This window comes from Rhipicephalus microplus, chromosome 3 (assembly GCF_043290135.1).
Source record: "Rhipicephalus microplus isolate Deutch F79 chromosome 3, USDA_Rmic, whole genome shotgun sequence".
In the NCBI taxonomy this organism is placed as follows: domain Eukaryota; kingdom Metazoa; phylum Arthropoda; class Arachnida; order Ixodida; family Ixodidae; genus Rhipicephalus; species Rhipicephalus microplus.
This window is the reverse complement of record NC_134702.1, coordinates 163,417,362-163,438,809: the sequence shown is the minus strand read 5'-3', so window position 1 is coordinate 163,438,809 and position 21,448 is coordinate 163,417,362. Positions and strand designations below refer to the sequence as shown.

Sequence of the window (21,448 nt, the reverse complement as noted above, 5' to 3'; positions counted from 1 at the left end):
CATCAGAGCGAGAATCGCCCCACAGTCCACTATGTGCATTTAGGTCCCCGAGAAGCAAATAGGGTTCAGGCAGTTCATCTATTAAAGACTGAAATTCACGTCTTTCAAGACGGTGGTGGGGAGGTACATACAAAGAGCAGATGGTGACGAGTTTGTTTAATAGTACCGCTCGAACAGCCACCGCCTCAAGGGATGTCTGGAGTGGTAAATGTGTACACGCTACTCCTTGGTTAATAATAATGGCTACGCCACCGGATGACGCCACAGCATCATCTCGGTCCTTTCGGTATATGACGTAAGCACGTAAAAAATTTGTATTGGAGGATTTTAGGTGTGTTTCCTGTACACACAGCACTTGAGGTGAGTATTTGTATAAAAGCTCTTGGACATCGTCAAGGTTTTTAAGCAGGCCTCTGACGTTCCAATGTATAATTTGTGTTTCCATATTGGAAGTAAAGTAGTGCTGTGTGTACGTTAAGGGAGTGACTTGTTTAAGCTGAAAGGTCGAGCTCAAGTAGCAGGGCTATTATCAGGCCCTGTTATGAGCTTTTTAGTTTTCTTGGCGCGCTCCAGAGAGCCGCGCCGCTCTTTTGGCACCAGGGGTGCCGCCGTATCCATTGCCTCCTCGGAGGCACTGGATGCCCGCTCATGCGAGCTGGTTTTTTGAAGCTTGGGCCTCGCCTGGCGAGGTGAGGCCTTGAGACCCGAGGTTCCTGGAGTCCCTGGTCTCTGTTCAATAGTAGGCGGAGTATTTATTTATTTATTTATTTATTTATTAGAATACCCTCAGGGCCCGTAGGGCATTACAGAGGGGGTGGGTACAACATATATAACACACAAGAAAAAAGACAAAATAAAGAAACAAGTATCAGATGCGCAAATCAGGAAGGCAACATAAGTCAACTAAAAATGTATAAGAATTCAAGCACATACAAGACAAAAATAGATAATGGAAACTGCATATAGTTACAAGCATTGCTGAGAAATTGCAGTCTTGAATAACAAAGGGTCTGTTATTGATACAACGGAAGAGCGAAGGTGGTTCCAATCGGCGGCTGTTTTCGGTAAGAAGGCTGCTGAAAAGAATTTGGTGCGGCAAAACGGAATGGCAACCTTATGCTGATGATCAATGCGCGATGAGTGGTATGACGGTTGTGAAATGAGGTCTCGCTTCATTGATGGATTGTGAAAAAATATATTATGAAAAAAATGCAGTCGCGCCAGTTTCCTCCGGACAGTTAAATTGGGTAGGTCAAGGTTAGATTTCATTTCTGATATGCTAGCAGTACGGGAATAATTAGAACAAATGAACCGAACTGAGCGGTTCTGAACAGATTCTAACGCGTTAATTAAATTTTGCTGCACGGGATCCCATATAGCGGACGCGTACTCAAGCTTTGGGCGAATTAGTGATCGGTATAATAGAATTTTGAGGGACAGCGGAGCGCGAGAAAAGTTGCGGCGTAAGTATCCTAGCGTTCGGTTAGCGTTATTACAGATGTAGGTAACATGCGTGTGCCAAGATAGATTGTTGGTAATGTAAACGCCGAGGTACTTATATGAAGAGACATGCTGGAGGGGAACGGCGTTAATTCTGTAGGTACAGGGGGGAGAAATAGATCGCCGGGTTATTGACATGCATTTAGATTTGTTAGAGTTGAGAGTCATAAGCCATTTATTGCACCAGGTTGAGACAGTGTCAAGGTCTGAGTGTAGAAATTGGTTATCATATTCATTGTTTATTTTGCGGTAAATTACACAATCATCTGCAAATAACCTTATAGCGGAGTTAATGCTGTCTGGGAGATCATTAATATATATAAGAAAGAGTAAAGGGCCTAATACGGAACCTTGGGGTACGCCGGATGTTACTTTAGAAAGAGGTGAGTTATAGCCATTAGTTGTTACAAACTGAGTGCGATTAGTCAGAAAGCATTCAATCCTTTTAAGAATGTTCGGGTCAATGTTTAAGGCACTAATTTTCAGGAGGAGTAATTGGTGAGATACTTTATCGAAAGCTTTTTGAAAGTCAAGAAAAATGCAATGCACAAGTGAGCCGCGATCTAAAGCCGATCCTATGTCATTAGTAAAATAAAGAAGTTGGGTTTCACATGAGTAACTTTTTCGGAATCCGTGCTGGTAGGGAGTGAAAAAAGAATTTGATTCTAGGAATGAGACAAGGTTGGAGTAAATTATATGTTCTAACATTTTACAAGGAACACTGGTTAGGGAAATTGGTCTGTAATTGAGAGGAGACTGTGTGTTACCAGATTTGTGCAGAGGGACTACCTTCCCCACCTTCCAGTCAAGCGGCAAAGTGGAGGTCTGAATAGATTGCGAAAAGATTAAGGACAAGTAAATTGATGAATACAATGCAGTGTTTTTTAGAAACTTTGAGTTGATTTCATCTACGCCACAAGAAGAGGATAACTTAAGCTTGTGAATTAAATTTTGCACTCCAATGGCATCATCGGTAACAGGATACATGGGTAAAAAATCACGACTAGGCAATTGCGGCAACGCAGAAGCAGAACAACTTGAAAAAGAAGTAACAAAAAAATCATTTAATGCAATGCAACACTCTTCACAGCGAACTGGCTGCCCATCTGAGTTCGTAAGCGAAATGTTTATCTTTTCTCTAGGTTTAACAGTTTTCCAAAACTTAGAAGGGTTGGTTACAAGAATTGAAGGAAGGGTATCATTAAGAAAAACGCGCTTGGCTTCCTTGATAGCTGCTCTGTATTCAGAAAGGCCAGATTTGTACACGTGCCAACGGGCTAACGAATTAGTCTGCTTTGCCTGACGGAACAACCGTTTCTTTTTATTCCGCAATTTTTTTAAGTCAGTTGAGAACCAAGGGGGGCGTTGGCGACCCTTGATAACGTATGTGGGAATGTATCGCGTGATTAAAGATTCAACTTTCATTTTGAACAAGTTCCAGTTTTGTTGAACGCTGCGATCAAAGAAGCCATCAGCAAAGCTCTCAAAATTCGATTCGAGTTCACTGTTGATTGAGTCATAATCGCCGCGTGAGTAGTCTCTTATTGTTTTGCAATTGTTTGACCGACGCCTTAAAGAACCTGTTAGATTGAAGTGCACGAAACAATGGTCACTTATGCCTGGGATATATGAAATAGAATGGACAAGGTCAGGTACAGTGGTGAGAATCAGATCAAGAACATTGGATGAATTGGGGCCCATTCTTGTTGGTTGCGTTACGAGTTGGGTAAGGTTAAAGTCTTCGCACAGTTCCACGAAATGTAAACTGTCGGCTGAAAGTGAGCTTAATGAACAGGAAGGAAGTGACCAGTTTATTTTCGGGTAGTTAAAATCGCCTAGAATAAAAACAGGTGTATGCGGGTGCCTTTTGACAATATCAATCAAAGCATCATGCAGTTGCTCGCAAAACTCTGGCGTCGCACTCGGAGGGCGGTAACAGCCACAAAATATAACATTTTGATAGTTGACATGGAGGGAAACACAGACAAATTCTAAAGGTGATGCTATTACTATATGGCTAGAAACTATATAATCAGCTACGGCTATAAGTACACCACCTCCTGGCGATTCTTCTCTATCACATCTGTAAATGGTATAATTATTTTCACAATCGAACAGCTCTACACTTGCAACGTTAGGGGTAAGCCAGGTTTCCGTTAACACTACAACATCGGCGGCGCAGTCATCAAAAATTGAAGATAATGCATCCCGTTTGTTAAGAACACTTCGTACGTTAGAATATAAAACTGAGTAGTTACGATAAGTAGCCGAGGGGTGAACTTTGTTAGGATAAGAGCGTATCTTCGTCGGCATGCGTAGCGGAGGACGAAGCTTCTGATGAGTTCTGCGCATTTGTATGCAGCTCACAAACACTGTCGGTCACCGGAGAGTACACAAAGCACTTTTTGTTGATATAAAGCTTATTGTACTTGACGGTATACTTCTCGCCACTCGCCCTGCCGAATTCAAAAAGCTTCTTGCGCACGCTTCTTGTTGCGCGGCAGAAATCCTCGCTGATTGACACATGAGACTCGCGAAAACTACTTCTAGACTGCAGTATGCTTTCTCGGAACTTAAAAGAAGCAAATTTTACGATCACTGGTCGAGATTTGCCAACTACGAATCTGCCTAGCCTGTGCGCCCGGGATATGCGGTCGTCGCTACTTCCCAAGTTTAGCTTCAGAGTTTCATTGAGGATTTGGCAAATTTTTTCTTCTGATTGCGCCCACGTTTCCGAATCGCAATCTTCTATTCCATAAAAAATCAAGTTTTCTCGGCGAGAACGATCTTCGAGTTCGTCAAGACGCTTGTTAACCGAAAGTACCTCCGGTACCCGTTGACGATTCGGCTCGCAGTCCGAGACCCGGACACATTCCTCAACTGCGCATAATCGGTTGTCTAATTCTGCCACTTTTTGTTCAAGAGACACTTGCGCTTCTCTAACTTCGTTAATGGATTTCATAAGTTCTTCGTGTTTTGCATCTATCTTAGAGTGCAGCCCCTTAATCAACGAGATTACTCGTTGTATTGCTTCCCCATATCTTCTTTTGGCGGGCCCGGGGTTTTCCTCAACATCGCCGGACATAGCCAGAAGCCTAACGACATGAACCCACTCACAAATGGACATAAGCAAAACTTGTGGGCATGGAAGCATCAGCAAACAAATGTTGTTTGTGTTTTTAGCATAGAGGGAAACCGGTGAACTAACCTGCACAATATAACAGAAGGGTGTCAGATGCGTGTACATCTTTGCCGAAGTTCCATGCCCACTAAAGGGGCGGCCGAAGATCCAGCTCCTTATATAGCTGCCAGTTGATGCGTCCGTCGAAGCTGACAGCTGTGGGGGGTCGAGCACCGGCAGGCATTCACGAACGCGCAATCCGCAAGGCCGGCAAGCGGTAAAGTCAGGTGATCGCATGGCTTGGCTGAAGCACGCGTCCAGGAACGCCACCGGGTGCGCAGACGCGGCTCCGGGAAAAGGACCGGTAGATGAGGCTGTGACGGTCGAGATCTGCACAATATAACAGAAGGGTGTCAGATGCGTGTACATCTTTGCCGAAGTTCCATGCCCACTCAAAACTTCACGATTTTGCGTGTCATCCAAGGCGGCAGTAGTTGAGTAGACTCAACTACTGCCGCCTTGGGGGCAGGCGCCACAGCCAACGGCTCGCTCTGTGCAGGCCGAACGAGTGGCGAGGGCTGGTGCGACACTGCCCCCTGGCGCGCCGCATCAGCATATGTGGGGCCAAAAAATGGCGAGACTCTTTTTCTTGCTTCTTTAAATGTAATGTTTTCTTTTATCTTTAAAGTGATGATCTCTTTTTCTTTTTTCCAGAAAGAACAAGAACGTGAGTACGCGGCATGATTACCGCCACAGTTCACACAGTGTGCAGGTGCTTCGCAGTTGTCAGACGCATGGCCCACGACTCCACACAGAGCACAAGTTTTCTGGCCACGACAGCTTTGTGAACCGTGGCCATATCTCTGACACTGGAAGCAACGGCGGGGGTTGGGAATATATGGCCTCACAGATGTCTTTGTATACCCAGTCTGAATTGTTTCAGGCAAATCGCTCGAAGCAAAGGTCAGTACTAAGTGCTTTGTTGGTATTTCCTTTTGATCTCTTCTTATCTTAATACGCTGTACGTTTGTCACGTTCTCGCTCTTCCATCCTTCAAGAAGTTCAGCCTCGGTAAGGTCAAGCAAATCTGCGTCCGATACGACCCCGCGAGATGAGTTCATAGACCTGTGTGGCGAAATACTGATGGGTGTGTCTCCAAACCTTGTGAGGGTGTTCAGTTTATCGAATTGGTCTTTGTCACGTATTTGAAGGAGTAGATCTCCACTGGCCATTTTGGTAACCTTGTACCCGGCACCGAGAGTTTCGGTTAAGGACCTAGCCACTATGAAGGGGGATACTGTTCTGGCTTGCTTGTTAGTTTTTTCGCAGTGTATAACGTGGAAATGAGGAAAGGTTTGTTTTGGCCAGATGAAAAAATTGATATCTTCGGTGCGTACCCGCTTTGAGGAGGCACGATCACTAAGTAAAGTAAATGCTTGTTGCATGCTAATTGTATGTTGTTCAGTAGCGTTGGCGGCCACCCACCACGGAGCCCAACGAGGGGACGCTGCAAGTTTACGGATGCTGAAACCTGCCGACGCCAGCCGTACAACGCCACTATAACCCAATGCGCCTAGACCAAGGTAGGCTATTTGCACAGGGTTAACCCTTGCCGCCAGGAAAAATGAAAGTAAACAGAAGAGAGTAGAAGACAGGACAGATAGATAGTGAGAGATAAAGACGAAGATGCAGGGAGAGAGGGATAGAAAAAGGCGACTGCCGATTTCCCCTGGGTGGGTCAGCCCAGGGGTGCCGTCTACGTGAAGCCGGGGCCAAAGGGGTGTGTTGCCTCTGCCGGGGGGCCTTAAAGGTCCAATCACCCAGCATTGGCTCAACCCCCAGGATCCCCTTTTCCCCGGACACGGCAAAGCCACGCACGGCTAGGCGTGGGAGGGAGCCGAAACTCCCCCGTTAGCTCGGGTCCGTGGTGTCGCTACACACCAAACGCCTACTTGCGCAAGCGCCCCTGCGGGGTTCCAGTGAGGAAAGTCAGGCGAGCATGTATCTTCTTTAGTTAGCTTCAACATTATCGGGAAGTGGTCACTCCCAAAGGGGTTCTTGAGAACGGACCACTCCAGATATGGAATTAGTGTACTCGAGACAATACTCAGGTCTATAGAAGATTATGTGTTGTGTGTAGTGCTATAGTACGTTGGTTCTTTTTTGTTTAGTAGACATGCAGCTGACCAAAACAGAAAGTGTTCTATTAGGCGTCCTCGTGCATGTAAACGAAAGTCGCCCCATAGGGGATTATGTGCATTGAGATCACCAACGACTATATATGGCGAAGGAAGTTCATCAATTAAGCTTTGAAATTGTATCTTTGAAAGTTGACAGCACGGGGGGATGTAAATAGACGTAATTGTTAGTAACTTCCCGAACAGCACTGCTCAGACAGTGACTGCCTCCAGAGAAGTTCGGAGGTTTCATTGCTTACAGGCAGCACCTTTATCAACTATTATAGCGACACGTCACGGTCTTTGCGGAAGATGGCATATCGCTTTAGAAAGTTTGTTTGTGTGGACTTGAGATGTGTTTCCTGAACACACAGCACCTTTGGAGTATGTTTGTTAAGAAGTTCTCTAATATCATCCAGGTTATTATTATTATTATATTGGTTTTATTGGCGCAAGGGCCATGTTTGGCCAAAGAGCGCCATAAAAATTATAAAAGTGTAATAATTGTCAGTGTATAACAATGGTATTTAGGGATGTGAGCAATGATAATGTTACGTGGCTGTATAGTGGCCTAATAGATACTAAAATCATGAGCATGACGTGGCACTTGAAGTGAGGATGAATGATAGACGGTCATAGTAATAAAATCATAAAAGGATAATAGCACAACTGCCTTGTCAACGACCCTTGTGTCCAAGGGACGCCAGGCAGGTGCTTTTTTAATGTAGTTACCGCAGCAGCAACCTCCACTTGGAGGTCGTGCTACGGATTTCCTGGAAATATGACATGAAAATTATTTATATCTTTTAAAAATGCGAGCAATGATTTGTGCTTAAAAACAGGCTCTTTACCTATAAACATTGACGGATGCAGTGGCATTTGATGTCGGTGAAGAAGTAGAAAGTGTTTTTGTCTAAGAGCATCCAATTCCTTGCATTCAATTAAAATATGAAGAACGCTGAGTGGGTCACCACATCTGTCACACACGGGAGGATCACCACCAGACAAAAGGTGTGAATGAGTGCTATGGGTGTGTCCTATTTGTAGTCTTGTGAGTATTACTTGAGTGTGGCGTGACCTTGATATTGACGGCCAAGTTCCAAGGCTCGGTTTGATAACATGTAATTTATTTCGCGTTTGCTTATCCCATGAAAGCTGCCAGTGCGCCCTGAGCTTCTGTTTTACGAATTGTTTGAGTTCTAACGCAGAGACAGCCATAGATGCATTAGTGTTAGCGTTGTCCTTAGCTGAGGCAGCCAGTTGGTCCGCTAACACATTTCCCCGGATTTCGCGGTGCCCTGGCACCCAGCACAATACAACTTGTTTTTTGAGCGAGTATATGGTGCACAGAAGAGAGTAAAGCATCAAAAAAACAGGATTTTTATGTTTTTTGAGGGTCTTCAAAGCTTTTATGACACTCAGAGAGTCGGTGAATATTATCGCACGTTGTAGCTTTAGTTCCTTTATATGTTTAGCGGCCACAAGTATAGCATAGGCCTCCGCTGTGAATATGCTTGAATTAGGGTGGAGAATGCCAGAATCTGAAAAGGATGGACCAACGGCAGCATAGGACACGCCACTATCAGACTTGGAAGCATCCGTAAAGAATTCAGGACAGTTGTATTTGTGCTGCAATTCGAGAAAGTGAGTGTGTATATGTGCTATAGGCGCATGCTTCGTAACTTCAACAAATGATGTATCACAGTCTATGGGCTGCCACTGCCACGGCGGCAGACATGGAACGGGAGCCATCAGACTGTGTTCAATAAGTGGCACACCCGTTTGTTCAGCGAGGCTCCTCACACGAAGTGAGTAAGGCTGTTGAAACGAAGGACGGTTCTCGAAGAGCGTACAACTTGACAAGTCATTGATAGTCGTGTGTGAAGGGTGTTCTTTGTCTGCGTTCGTTTTTAAATAGTATATAAAAGACATGTATGTTCTTTGCAGGTGCAATGACCACTCATTGGATTCGACATACAAACTCTCCACGGGACTAGTGCGAAAAGCTCCCGTAGACAGACGGATGCCCAAATGGTGGACTGGGTCAAGCATTTTCAGAGCACTTGGGGTGGCAGACTGATATATTATTGCCCCATAATCCAGGCGCGTTCGAACGAGGCTTTTGTAGAGATTGATCAAACAATTTCGGTCACTCCCCCATGATGTGCGTGAGAGTACTTTCAGAATGTTCATTGTTTTTATACATTTGTTTTTAATATACTTGATGTGTGATGTAAATGTGAGTTTAGAATCCAAAATTAGGCCTAGAAATTTATGCTCGGCCTCTACAGGTAACCGCTGGCCAAGCAAGTCAATTTCGGGATTTGGGTGGAGGCCTCTCTTTCTAGAAAAGAGCACACAGGTGCTCTTCTCTGGACTTAACCTGAACCCGTTTTGGTCAGCCCACTTGGATACTTTGTTCAGACAAAGCTGGACATGCCGCTCACACACTGCAAGATTACATGACCTAAAGCCTACCTGGATATCATCCACATACATTGAATAGAATGTGTTATGTGGAATGCAGAGTCGTAATGAATTCATTTTTATAATAAAGAGGGTGCAGCTCAGGACACCACCCTGGGGTACTCCCGTTTCTTGAATAAACGGCCTGGACAAGACATTCCCAATACGAACACGGAATGTTCGCTCGGATAAGTAGCTCTTTATGATATTCAACATATTGCCATGAATACCAATGTCTGACAGATCTCTAAGGATGCCGTAGCGCCATGTGGTGTCATATGCTTTTTCCATGTCAAGAAACACACAGAGACAGTACTGTTTGTGGATGAACGCATCGCGTATGTATGCTTCAATGCGTATGAGATGGTCTGTAGTAGATCGGTCCTCTCTAAAACCACATTGAAAGGGGTCAAGAAGTTTGTTGGTTTCTAGAAAATGCATAAGTCTTTTGTTTATCATTTTCTCGAACACCTTGCACAGGCAGCTCGTAAGGGCTATTGGACGGTAACTTGTAACTGAAGAGGGGTCCTTGCCTTCCTTTAGAATAGGAACAACAATGGCCTCCCTCCACGTAGACGGCAGGTACCCAGCAGCCCAGATAGTGTTATACAGAGCAAGTAAACTGATTTCGGTGTCATCGTGAAGGTGTTTGAGCATGTCATACATAATTCTGTCTGGTCCCGGCGCTGTGCTGTGGCACGCATTGAGGGCCGTCCTAAGTTCGGCAATTTTAAATGGAGTATTATACTGTTCGTTTGTTTTGGACTTCAACTCTAGTGTTTTCCGTTCTGTCATTTCTTTATGTTTTAAGAAAGATTTTGAGTAGTGCGCAGAACTGGAAATGCGCTCAAAGTGCTTGCCAAGGCTGTTGGCCTGGTCCTCCAGTGTGTTCCCTTGACTCACTAAAGGCAGAGGATATGCTTGCTGCCCCTTAAGACTTCTGAGGCTGCTCCAGACTTTCTTTTCATTGGTGTAGGAGTTAATGCCGGAGAGAAACTTGACCCAACTCTCCCTTCTTGCCTGACGTCGTGTTCGCCTACCCAGTGATTTCACTTTTTTAAATTCGACGAGGTTTTCTGCGTTTGGATATCGGCACATCTGAAGCCATCTCAAACAAACTTTCTTAGACAATATGCCGTGTTCCGCAAGGATCGGGATGAGGCAACTGCTTCATCCGGCGGTGTAGCTATAATAGTACAAAAATCCGTGCCTTGCCGACCTCTTATTCTTCAGACGGCACTCGAAGCAGTGTCAGTCCGCGTCATTCTATTTGACAAACTAGTCACTGTGTGTTCACTATACATACCACCAAGCTACAAACTTAACCGCACAGATTTTCATCACCTCATTGACCAGCTGCCGGCACCCTACATTGTTGTTGGTGATCTCAATGCTCACAACACTCTGTGGGGGGATGCCCGGTGCGATGCGAGAGGCCGACTGATAGAGCAATTCCTCCTGTGCTCCGGAGCATGCCTCTTCAATAAAAAACAGCCTACCTATTACAACATTCATCACAACTCATACTCATCGATAGACTTGGCGCTTGGTTCTCCCTCTCTCTTTACCGAGTTAGAATGGAACGTGGTCATGAATTCGTACGGCAGTGACCACTTTCCTGCTATGTTAAACTTGACATTATCGCATGAGGTTCCTCCTCATATTCCCAAATGGAAAATAGCATCCGCTGACTGGGAGAAATTTCAAGAATTGACACTTTTACCTCGTGACTCTATCACAAATTGTGACATTGATTGCGCAGTAGCATTCTTCAGTGCGTTTATTCTGGATGCTGCTGAAAAGTGTATCCCGCAAACAAATGGGCACTCGTGTAAACGACGTGTTCCCTGGTGGAACGATGACTGTAGAGAAGCGCGTAGGAAACAAAATAAAGCCTGGGGCATCCTGCGCTAATATCATCCAGGTTATGAAGAAATATTCTCACATTCCACTGTAATATCTGTGTGTCCATTTTAGATGTGTTTTGTGCTGTGTGCTCAAGGATGGAAAGTTAGCTTACGGACCCTTTTGAGGGGCCGTGACACGAGATTTTTCTTTTTTGGATCGCTCAACGGAGTCGCGCTGATCCTTAGGCGCTGGCTGCGCCCTCACACTCGGTGTTGTATCCATTGCCTCTTGCGAGGCGCTGGACACGCGCTCTTGCGAGCGCTGAATTTGTTTTGAGGACCTCGCCTCAAAAGACGAGACCTTCGCGGCCCCCAGGCCGGAGGTTGGTGGGTCTTTCTTGGATGGCGGAGCATCACTGGCTGCAACCGCCGAGGGGGCGGATGCCGTCACCGCTGGCTCACTAGACGTTTGCCAGACAGGCACCGAGGGCCGTCGTGGCGCTGCCCCCTGATGCGCCATTTCGGCAAGGCTAATTTCTGGTAGGCAGGACACCTGCCTTCGTGCCTCCTTAAATGAAATGTTTTGTTTTACTTTAATTGTGACAATTTCGTTTTCCTTTTTTCAGCACGGGCATGATCGCGAGTATGCGCATGTTCCCCATTACAGTTTGCCCAGTGAAGAGAGTTTTCACAGGCATCTGATGTGTGCTCTTCAGCACTGCATTTCGCGCAAGTTAGGCGGCCTCGGCAGTTCTGTGAACTGTGGCCGAACCGCTGGCATTTGAAACATCGGAGGGGGTTTGGTATATATGGCCTCACTCGAAGCTTGATATACCCAGCCTTAACGGAGTCGGGCAGTACATTTGAATTGAAGGTAAGTATCAGGTGTTTAGTATGAATTTTTTTGCCATCACGTCTCATCCTAAATCGTTTCACATTTATGACATTCTGTTTGCTGAAACCCTCCAGGAGTTCAGCCTCCGTAAGACCTAACAGGTCATCATCTGAGACAACGCCACGGGTGGTGTTCATGGTTCGATGTAGGGTTACTATTAAGTTGGTATCTCCAAATTTCACTAGATTAGGCAATTTTTCATATTGTTTCTGGTCGCGGAGCTCCAACAGGAGGTCACCACTTGCAATTCTCGAAGCTCTATATCCTGGGCCAAAGATTTCTGTCAAAGACTTTGAAACAAGAAAAGGTGAAATTGTTCGCACAGGTTTGCCGGGTGTGTCAGCGTGGATAACGTGGTCTCGAGGAAAGGATACTGTCTGGTGACCAAAAAACTGGAAGACTTCATCGGTGCACCCTCTTTTCTGAGGGCGATCAGGGAGTGGGGGGAAGGAGCTAGCCATAAGAAAAGGTTTATTTTCGGCAGCGGCGCCAGCCACCCACCATGGAGTCCTACAAGGGGACGCTGCAGGGTCTGTAAGCACAGGTCCTGCAGACGCCAGCTGAACACCACCACTATAACCGAATATGGTGTATCCTAGGTAGGATAGCCACACAGGGTTAACCCTTGCCGCCAGGAAACACGGAAGTCAAAGGAAGAGAGTAGAGGACAGGAAAGATTTAAAGTAAGAGAAAAGACAAAGATGTCAGGGGGAGACAGGAAAAGGCGACTGCCGATTTCCCCTGGGTGGGTCAGCCCAGGGGTGCCGTCTACGTGAAGCCGGGGCCAAAGAGGTGTGTTGCCTCTGCCAGGGGGCCTTAAAGGTCCATTCACCCAGCATTGGCTCAACCCCCAGGATCCCCTTTTCCCTGGACACGGCAAAGCCACGCACGGCTAGGCGAGGGAGAGAGTCAAAACTCCACCGTTAGCTCGGGTCCATGGTGTCGCTACACACCAAATGCCTACTTGCGCAGGCGCCCCTGCGGGGGTAGACTGTGATTGTGTATATATCAGTGAGACTGGAAATTTCGAGCATCAGGTCAGACAGCATGTCAATGATGTCAACGAGGTAAAGGTGTCTTCCAATGCCTTGGCGAAACACCCCGAAAACTGAAACGGCATAAGCTTAGAGACATTGCATTGCTAAGTAACTCGGGGGACGAATTGCAACTCATGATTACGGAGTTAGACAAGGAGAGCAGAAAGGTGGGTCTTAAAATTAATCTGCAGAAAACGAAAGTCATGTACAACAACCTCGGCAAGGAGCAGCGCTTCGAGATAAATAATAGTGCACTTGAAGTTGTAAAAGACTATGTCTACTTAGGGCAGGTAATAACCGCAGAGCCGAACCACGAGATTGAAGTAACTAGAAGAATAAGAATGGGGTGGAGCACATTCGGCAAGCACTCTCAAATTATGACAGGTAGATTGCCACTATCCCTCAAGAGGAAGGTATATAACAGCTGTATCTTGCCGGTACTTATCTACGGAGCAGAAACCTGGAGACTTACAAAGAGGGTTCAGCTTAAATTGAGGACGACGCAGCGAGCAATGGAAAGAAAAATGGTAGGTGTAACCTTAAGAGACAAGAAGAGAGCAGAGTGGATTAGGGAACAAACGGGGGTTAAGGATATCATAGCTGAAATCAAGATGAAGAAATGGACATGGGCAGGGCATGTAGCGCGTAGACAGGATAACCGCTGGTCATTAAGGGTAACTGACTGGATTCCCAGAGAAGGGAAGCGGGTTAGGGGGAGACAGAAGGTTAGGTGGGCAGATGAGATTAAGAAGTTTGCGGGTATAAATTGGCAGCAGCAAGCACAGGACCGGGTTAACTGGCGGAACATGGGAGGGGCCTTTGTCCTGCAGTGGACGTAGTCAGGCTGATGATGATGATGATGATGATAAGCTTAGAAAAACAAACTCTTCAGGACACCACTTGCAATCAATGCTGATTTAAACAATGGATACACATAACACATGGAACCTTCTTTCTTATCTACACTCGCGGTTTTGAGTCACTTTTGAAGTCCTCATAGGCATATTTTCACTCCGCCTAGTTGTCACTCTGAACAAGACTCCCATCATGAGAGCTGAAATGTCTTATTTGTATTCCTTTTTGTGGTTGGTGTCATTAATTTATCATGTTCTCACCCTAACAGGCTTCAGTCAATATCTCAACTTCATCCATCTTTTTCAGTGAAATGTATACTACACTATCCATGGGATTGATTTCCTTTTGTTTATAACACGTTTTCTAGAGAGTAAATTAGTAAGGCAACTTGGTTGGAGCACTTCAGAGTATGAAAGAGTTTTATGGCACCTAAGGATTTTCGCAAAAAGCACTCCGGTAAAATCAGGAAAAATATCAGCCTGATGCGCTGGTGTAGCTTTGAACAAATACATTATAATTATGTTTGTAATAATTAGGTTGTAATATATTGAAGTTCTGAAAAAGTAATGCTTCATTCAAGATGCAATTAAGAAATGTGCACTCTTTATTTTTCATATTTGCTCTCTTACAGAAGCATTGGCCCGCCGTTCCTGTTGCGGCCGCCAATGCAGCACAAGCACATCTACTAATCATGGCGCCTATGAACATAAGGCCACCCACAGGAGCATTCAAGAGAAGGTATGAGCATATGACAACGCATTAAGATGCTTCATCAAGTGCAAAAAGTGGCCGTCAGCACCAACAAAAGTGACAATTATTACCTTGTGATGCCATCATCGTGGCATCAGAAATAAGTTTCCCAAATTGGTCGTGTCATCACGACGTCACATGATGTCATTGCTTGTTCTAAGGTTGCCTATCCCGGAGGCATTAGCGAAACAACTGGGAGTGCAGAAAGCTGTTGGGAGTCGTGGCGGGTCAATACAATCGACTTAAAAGAAAAAGAAGATTTTCGTTATCTGTAGATTTCAAGCAGCCGCGAAGGGGAATGAAGCTGTGCCCAGTTGTTATTTTCCTGCTTCAGTAATGATTAGACATGCCGATTTCAAAACATTTCGATGCAACATTCAGTCAACCGTGTGCATCATCACACATTGCTGCACAACTTATGAAAGAGGAAATATCTTTATGGTGGCACAATCGAACCAGTATGGTACTACAAACCTCACTCAACTATGGCTCGGCAAACATGGCTGCGCTGCCATGTTTTGTTAACGTAGACTTCCCATAGGTCGACTTGAGGTGATGTCAGCAGTACAGTTGAGGCAAATGTGCGAGCTGGAGAATCAAAGTTGTCGACCTTTATTGTTGGATTACCGGTCCAAAAGCCTTTTGTGCCAAGGAAGTGCTTATTTTGAAATAAAATCATGTTTTAGTGGTCTGCATCAGGTAGCGCACTTTAATTTATCCGCCTCAAGAAGCGGAAAGTCTCACGACACTGTTGCCGTGCACAACGTTGCCCGGCTTTTTACTGCACGGTCGCCAACACTACTAGCGAAACTAAAGCACCAGGAGCCACATCAGCAACAGCGGCCATCGATCAATTTTCTACAATAAGCTCCGAAATGGCAGACATGTTTTGGCTCAATTGGGCCCCACTAGATGGCACGGCCTGTCTAGTTTAACCAGGAAAAGGTTGAATTTTCTAACCACTTGTGCTATTTTCCATTGTAACTCCCGGCGGTTCTTTTTTCATGAGAAACAACTCAACAAGCAGCATTTTTTACGTCCTTTGATACTTGGAAGGTTCGTTATTTAGTGAGCTAGTTTGATTACCAGTGATAAATTGTAGGCAGTTTGTCTGACGTCATAAGGATCATTTCAAGAACGTCCTACTGCGGCGCATTTGTTCCCGTGCATTTACATTCATTTCTCGGTAAGTAGGGCACTGCTGTTGATAATACTGTCGTTTTAGATGACATACATTCAGCTTTCACTGTCCCGTGAATTGTTATTTGTTAATTAAGCGTGTTTGAGTTAATGAGATTTCAGTGTATTGCACCAAAAACAAAGCGACAAAAGCATATTGGAGTGAGTTTAGACAAGTTAAATACAATTAAAAAACTGACAAAAAACAAATCCAATTTGACTTGCAAAAAGAAAGCTGTATGATTCAAAAGTGTAATATAGATTTTTTTTGCATTTTCAGGCAAGGCCATTGCAGTTCATGCAGCCATCGCTACACGCATCGCCACCGTCGCCACCACCACTATGACCGTGCTCGCCATTGTCTCCACAAGGATGGTCAGCAACGCTGCCTTTGCCACTGCCGCATCATTTACTGCTACCAGAGCCTCCGTCGCCTTATTCAGAGCAGCCACGGATGCAGCCATGCCCATTGATGCCACCGGTACCACACCCTGGAACTACTTCAAGTGGTTCTCAAGAACCTACCAGCCAGGTGTGTACTTTATAATTGAAATGGCTGTTTTTTTTTTTCGATCCGATTTAGGGGTTATATTGTCAGGCTAGCCTCCTGTACCTTTTCAGTTTATTTAATCAATATACATCTAGTCATTGTTAGTGGTATGCAGACAAGTATTTTAAAGTTGAGCAAATGCAGTGTGACCATCTGTCAATGTCGAATCGCACTGGTTGAGCAGGATAAAAACTTTCTCGCCGTGTTCCCCTGGTCAATTCGGAGCCATTTCCCGCTTTCTACTGGCATATTCGGAGCAAACCACTCCGCAATGGGGCTTCCATGTTTTATCTGGCAGAGGTAGATTTTTCTGGAACTCCGGCTATGCAGGGCTGTCATTTTTGGTACGATCGGGGAATAAGGTCTTCAATGTTTTTTTAGGTGGTGTCTTACACCCTATGGATTTCTTTACATTCTAAAAATGGCATCGTTTGACTTTGCTGGATGAACTGGCGGTTAAGTTTTGACAGTTGTAGCAGCAGCGACCACAAACCGTGTGTGCAAGTGATTTTTAAAAAAAAGTTGCCTGACCAGCTGTGCAGATGCCCGATAATCATCGGCTACGTCGAAAAAGTTCAGGAGCCAGTTTAAGTGATTGATTGATTTGTGGGGTTTAACGTCCCAAAACCACCATATGATTATGAGAGACGTTGTAGTGGAGGGCTCCGGAAATTTCGACCACCTGGGGTTCCTTAACGTGCGCCCAAATCTGAGCACACGGGCCTACAACATTTCCGCCTCCATCGGAAATGCAGCCGCCGCAGCCGGGAATCGAACCCGCGACCTGCGGGTCAGCGGCCGAGTACCTTAGCTTAGCTTAGTTTAAGTGTTGTATGCATAAACAGCTTCTGGACACCTCATGCACAGCATTCATGTGTTCCAGTGGCAGATTCGGCTTGGTGTAAGACGTCTTTAGATACTGTCAGTTGGGTAAGCACGCGCTGTCGCAGCCACGAGGACGGCCCCCTCTCGTATCCCACAGAGGCGGCGCTGCTGTCGCTTTGAGATTAAAGCCCCTATATTTTGGAAAGTAGCGACTTTCTTGGATCTTTGCCGCCGTTTCCCTTACCCGCCACTTCCCTCCTCGCACACTCTCTCAGGAGGGGAGACGACAGGGCTTCCGCGGGCCCTAATTGGCTGCGGGGAGCGAAACGTCACCGTGACGTCTCCGCCCCTCGTCGAGCGCGGGCCAAACTTGTTTGCCTTTTTCTTTTTTTTTTCCGCTGGTCGCCATTTGCCGCCCTGTCGCCACGGCGACTTTCAGCGTGCACGTGCTTCTTCGCGCTTGTTTTTATCATCGCAATGCCGTTCTGCTGCGCCTATCAATGTAATAGCAGAAGTGAAAAAGGATTCTCGCTGTTCGACATTTCGTGGGGAAAAAGAGATGTCCAGCGCAAGAAGCAGTGGCTGCACAATATCGGAAGAAAAGACTTTGCGCCTACCAGAAGGACTTCTTTGTGTGAGGTAAACTATAATTTTTGGTATTTCCCCGCCGGCACGAGGAGTTCATAGAATGTGGTGAATTCGCTCTTTCACATTCACAGCTATTTCTAATTTTTGCGAAACCAGGCTTCTCTTTTTTTTTTTTTGTGGAGAAGCGGGTCGAGACACCGCAAAGTGAGGTACAGCAAAATGCGCGCCTCTGCATCGATTGCAACTTTAATGCGGATTAAGGATACCTTTCTTAAAAATATATACATTTATTTTCCCCTCTCTATTGGTCTGTAACGACGTGCTATTTCGATAGAATTTTTTCCGCGTGTCTTTAAAAATTGCTGCACAGCTGTATTTTGTTTTAGACATGCTGTAAAGAAGTTCTTTATAGTAAACAAAAAGCCGCTTACTGTAATATGTTAGTCATGCCCGGCAACACGTAATTTTTCAATATTGCAGTATTTAAATTTGTATTTTGTTTATTTACCTGGGTTGCCCATTCGTGAGGTACCGGTTAGAGCTCATGTGCAAATATGAACTTCTAAATCACAACAGGAGGACATTGAGGCTATCATTCAGCTCTTTTTTTTTTTTTTTTTGCAAATCGGAATGGGTCAAAACTAATACCTGAGAAGTGTTCGGGATACCACAGTTTCAAATAATCGTATTATTGTTTTGCAGCTCCATTTTACTGAAGATCAGTTCGAACCATTGATACTGCAGAAGTATGGAAAAAAGAAGTTGAAACCAAACGCCGTTCCAACTTTGTTTTCGCACCGGCCGGCTCCGAAGCAACGAAAACCTCCCGCCAAAGGATGCGAAATTCGCACACACTTGCACCAAGGTGAGCGATCTCAGGAATGACAATAACCTCTACTGATAATTTACAATCGATATGCGTTATCTTGGCGTTTTAAATTAGTGTAGCCAATATTATCCGAAGTTAATTGCGCGAATAAATGCACGCGAGTGTCATTCAGTGCATGACTTCATTGTTGCCGCAGGCAAGGTGAACTTCGGGACATGTGAAAGTAGCAGCGGTCAAGAACATGTTGCCTCGTTATCACCTGGTTCAGCGTCCAACTCCTCAACTTCATTCGTTGGGAGAAATATGCGGGATCCTCCTCCGCCAGTCTGTCGGTGCCGACGCAACAGACACAACTTGCAGTGATGGGTTTGGACGACGAAAGCGTAATAGCGCCTGTGGAAAGCCCGCCCGAGGTTTCTCATAAGATTCTTTTTTTGCTGTTTGCGATTAATGTTGAAGCACCTTCTGTTTGTTCACAGGGTTTTTATGTTAAATTTTATTTACAGCTGAAATCCCACTAAGCCCGCAGTCCAGCAATAGCCAGGCACACATGGACGTGGCTTTGTCAGGTGAGAAATGATAGCTTTGTTTAGGGCTTGTCGATTTTTTTTTCTTATTTACATTCCAAAGGTTTGCTTGTTCCTGTGACTTCAATTGCCAGTGACAGCACAGCTTAAGATTCAAGTAGTTCTTTGGCTACTGCAGAACTTACGTTTTATCTATTTTGTTCTTTTTCCTCGCTTTCAACATCTGTCAAGAGGAGCTATGTTCAGGAGAACGATGATGTTCTAAGATTTGTCTTTTTTTTGTTTTCAGCCGAAGAGCCCCTTCACTTGCCCACCAGTAACAGCGGCAATCACTTCATCACCAAAGATGTTTCTAATGGTAACCACTATCTTTAAAGTGTGGCTTTGAAATGTATGCATTAATAATTCTTTGTGCAGGTTCCCCTCATATAACACACCAGCTTGTGCCTACCACCAGTCTTGGAGTGCCTCCTGTGTCTTCGCACCTGGAGGCCTGTAAGCAACTTTCTGTGGTGATCTGTAACGCATACGATGGGTTTGTCGCCTCAGGCTTTTCGTGTCTTCTTTTTAGCATCTCAGCAGGCGCTGTTGGATCGGATACACAGCTGGAGCGCCTTCAAGAGAACACCATGAGAAAATTGGTCACAGCAAGAAAGAGATACCTCAAAAGCGAAAAGTCCTGCTTGAAGAAGAGGATTAGGGGCCTTTTCAATGAAGACCAAATGCGTTCGATGGAGCGGTTGTCAACCCAAGGAGTGCGGTGGGAAGCCAGCACCCTTGTTCACTCCCTGAGGCTGCGCCCGACTTGTGGATCCCGTGGCTATAACTTCCTAAGAAAATATGGATACCCGATTCCGGCAGAAAGAACGCTTCAAAGGCACATTCAACACGTCAAGTTTCGACCAGGACTCCTGACCGATATTCTGGACCCCCTAAAGATGAAGGTATTCAATGCTCATAGCCAAAACTACGCTGCACGTGTGGAATGTACTGTAACGCGCAAATACCTACCCATTCCATAATACTTGTTTCCCTGGGCATATGTAATGTTTTTTTGAAATATCTTTTGGCGTTAGTCATAACTTAATCGCAGCGGAACTGCTTGGAACAACTTTTCTTTTATTTGCTGTTGCTGGTCAGCCTCATGAAGCCTGAAGAGCGGCATGCAGCCCTCATGATAGACGAAATGCAAATAACTTCAGGACTTGTGTACGACCACTCGTGCGGTGCCGTTCTGGGGGCGCCCACACTCCCTTTAGCAGATGGCTCTCTACCTGATGATAGTCTAGCTACCCATGGGTTAGTTTTCATGCTTGGTGGCCTGTCATCCAGGTGGAAACAGGTAGTTGGCTACCATCTTACAGAGAATACTTTTTGCGCAAGTTTTCTTAAAGATGAACTCATAAAAATAATAACTGCATGCGAATCCCTAGGGCTCAAAATTCATGTTGTTGTTTCGGACATGGCCGGCGGAAACATGGCACTGTGGAGCCGGTTCGGGATTCACGCTGGGAGGCATAGTAAGCCATCAACTAGTTGTGTCCACCCATGTGATCCAGCCAGACGACTGTGGTTCACGCCTGATGTTCCCCACCTTCTTAAAAACCTCAGAAACCCCCCCCGACTTCTGGCCAGGCCATTTACCTCCCTGACGAAGTTGTTCAAAAGCACAAGCTGCCGACTGCTCGTGTGGACCTGGCCCATGTAAAGAAACTAGTTGAGGAAGATGGGAAAAGCGAACTTAAAATTGCTCCCCACCTTAACTCGTCCTGTGTTGACCCGAAACATTACGACAAAATGAAGGTAAAGTTCGCGTTCAGCCTTTTTTACAATGACACCGCAGCCGGTTCGCGCCTTTTAGTAGACAGCAGTAAACTGGAAAAGGAAGCACTTACCACCGCGTGGTTCATTTCAAAGGTGTTTCGGTGGTTCAGACTAATGACATCGCGGACTACGAAGCTTGCTTTTAGTCATGCTGTGGAAGCATCCTACGACGATGCTGTAAAGTGTCTTAAGGATACTCTCGACCTTTTTTCTAAACTTTCAATAGGGGCCCCAAAGAAAGCACCCTAGAAACCAGTGCAAACCGGGCTCACTGTAGCCACTTCAACAGCTCTGAGTGTGCAAGCCGAAATGCTTGACAAGTACCACTTCCACTTCTTTTTGCTGAGCAGACTAAGTTAAGACGCACTTGAAAATTTATTCTCAACTTTGCGGGCGAAGAATCCTATACTCAGGCTGTACGATTTTAAATGTAGTCTGAGGAGCGCGAAACTATCGCAGTTTCTGAGGCCAAGTAAAA

The 21,448-nt window shown here is 45.5% G+C and overlaps 1 protein-coding gene across 1 annotated transcript in view; it reads right to left on the bottom strand.

Moving 5' to 3' along the window:
• Positions 1–21,448, bottom strand: part of LOC142803987 (uncharacterized) — a 288,782-nt gene that overhangs the window by 99,560 nt on the left and 167,774 nt on the right. Inside the window, exon 3 of the mRNA XM_075890420.1 lies at positions 4,709–5,011. Within this exon, the coding sequence (XP_075746535.1) occupies positions 4,709–5,011 (303 nt within the window). The remainder of the gene's footprint in view (positions 1–4,708; positions 5,012–21,448) is intronic.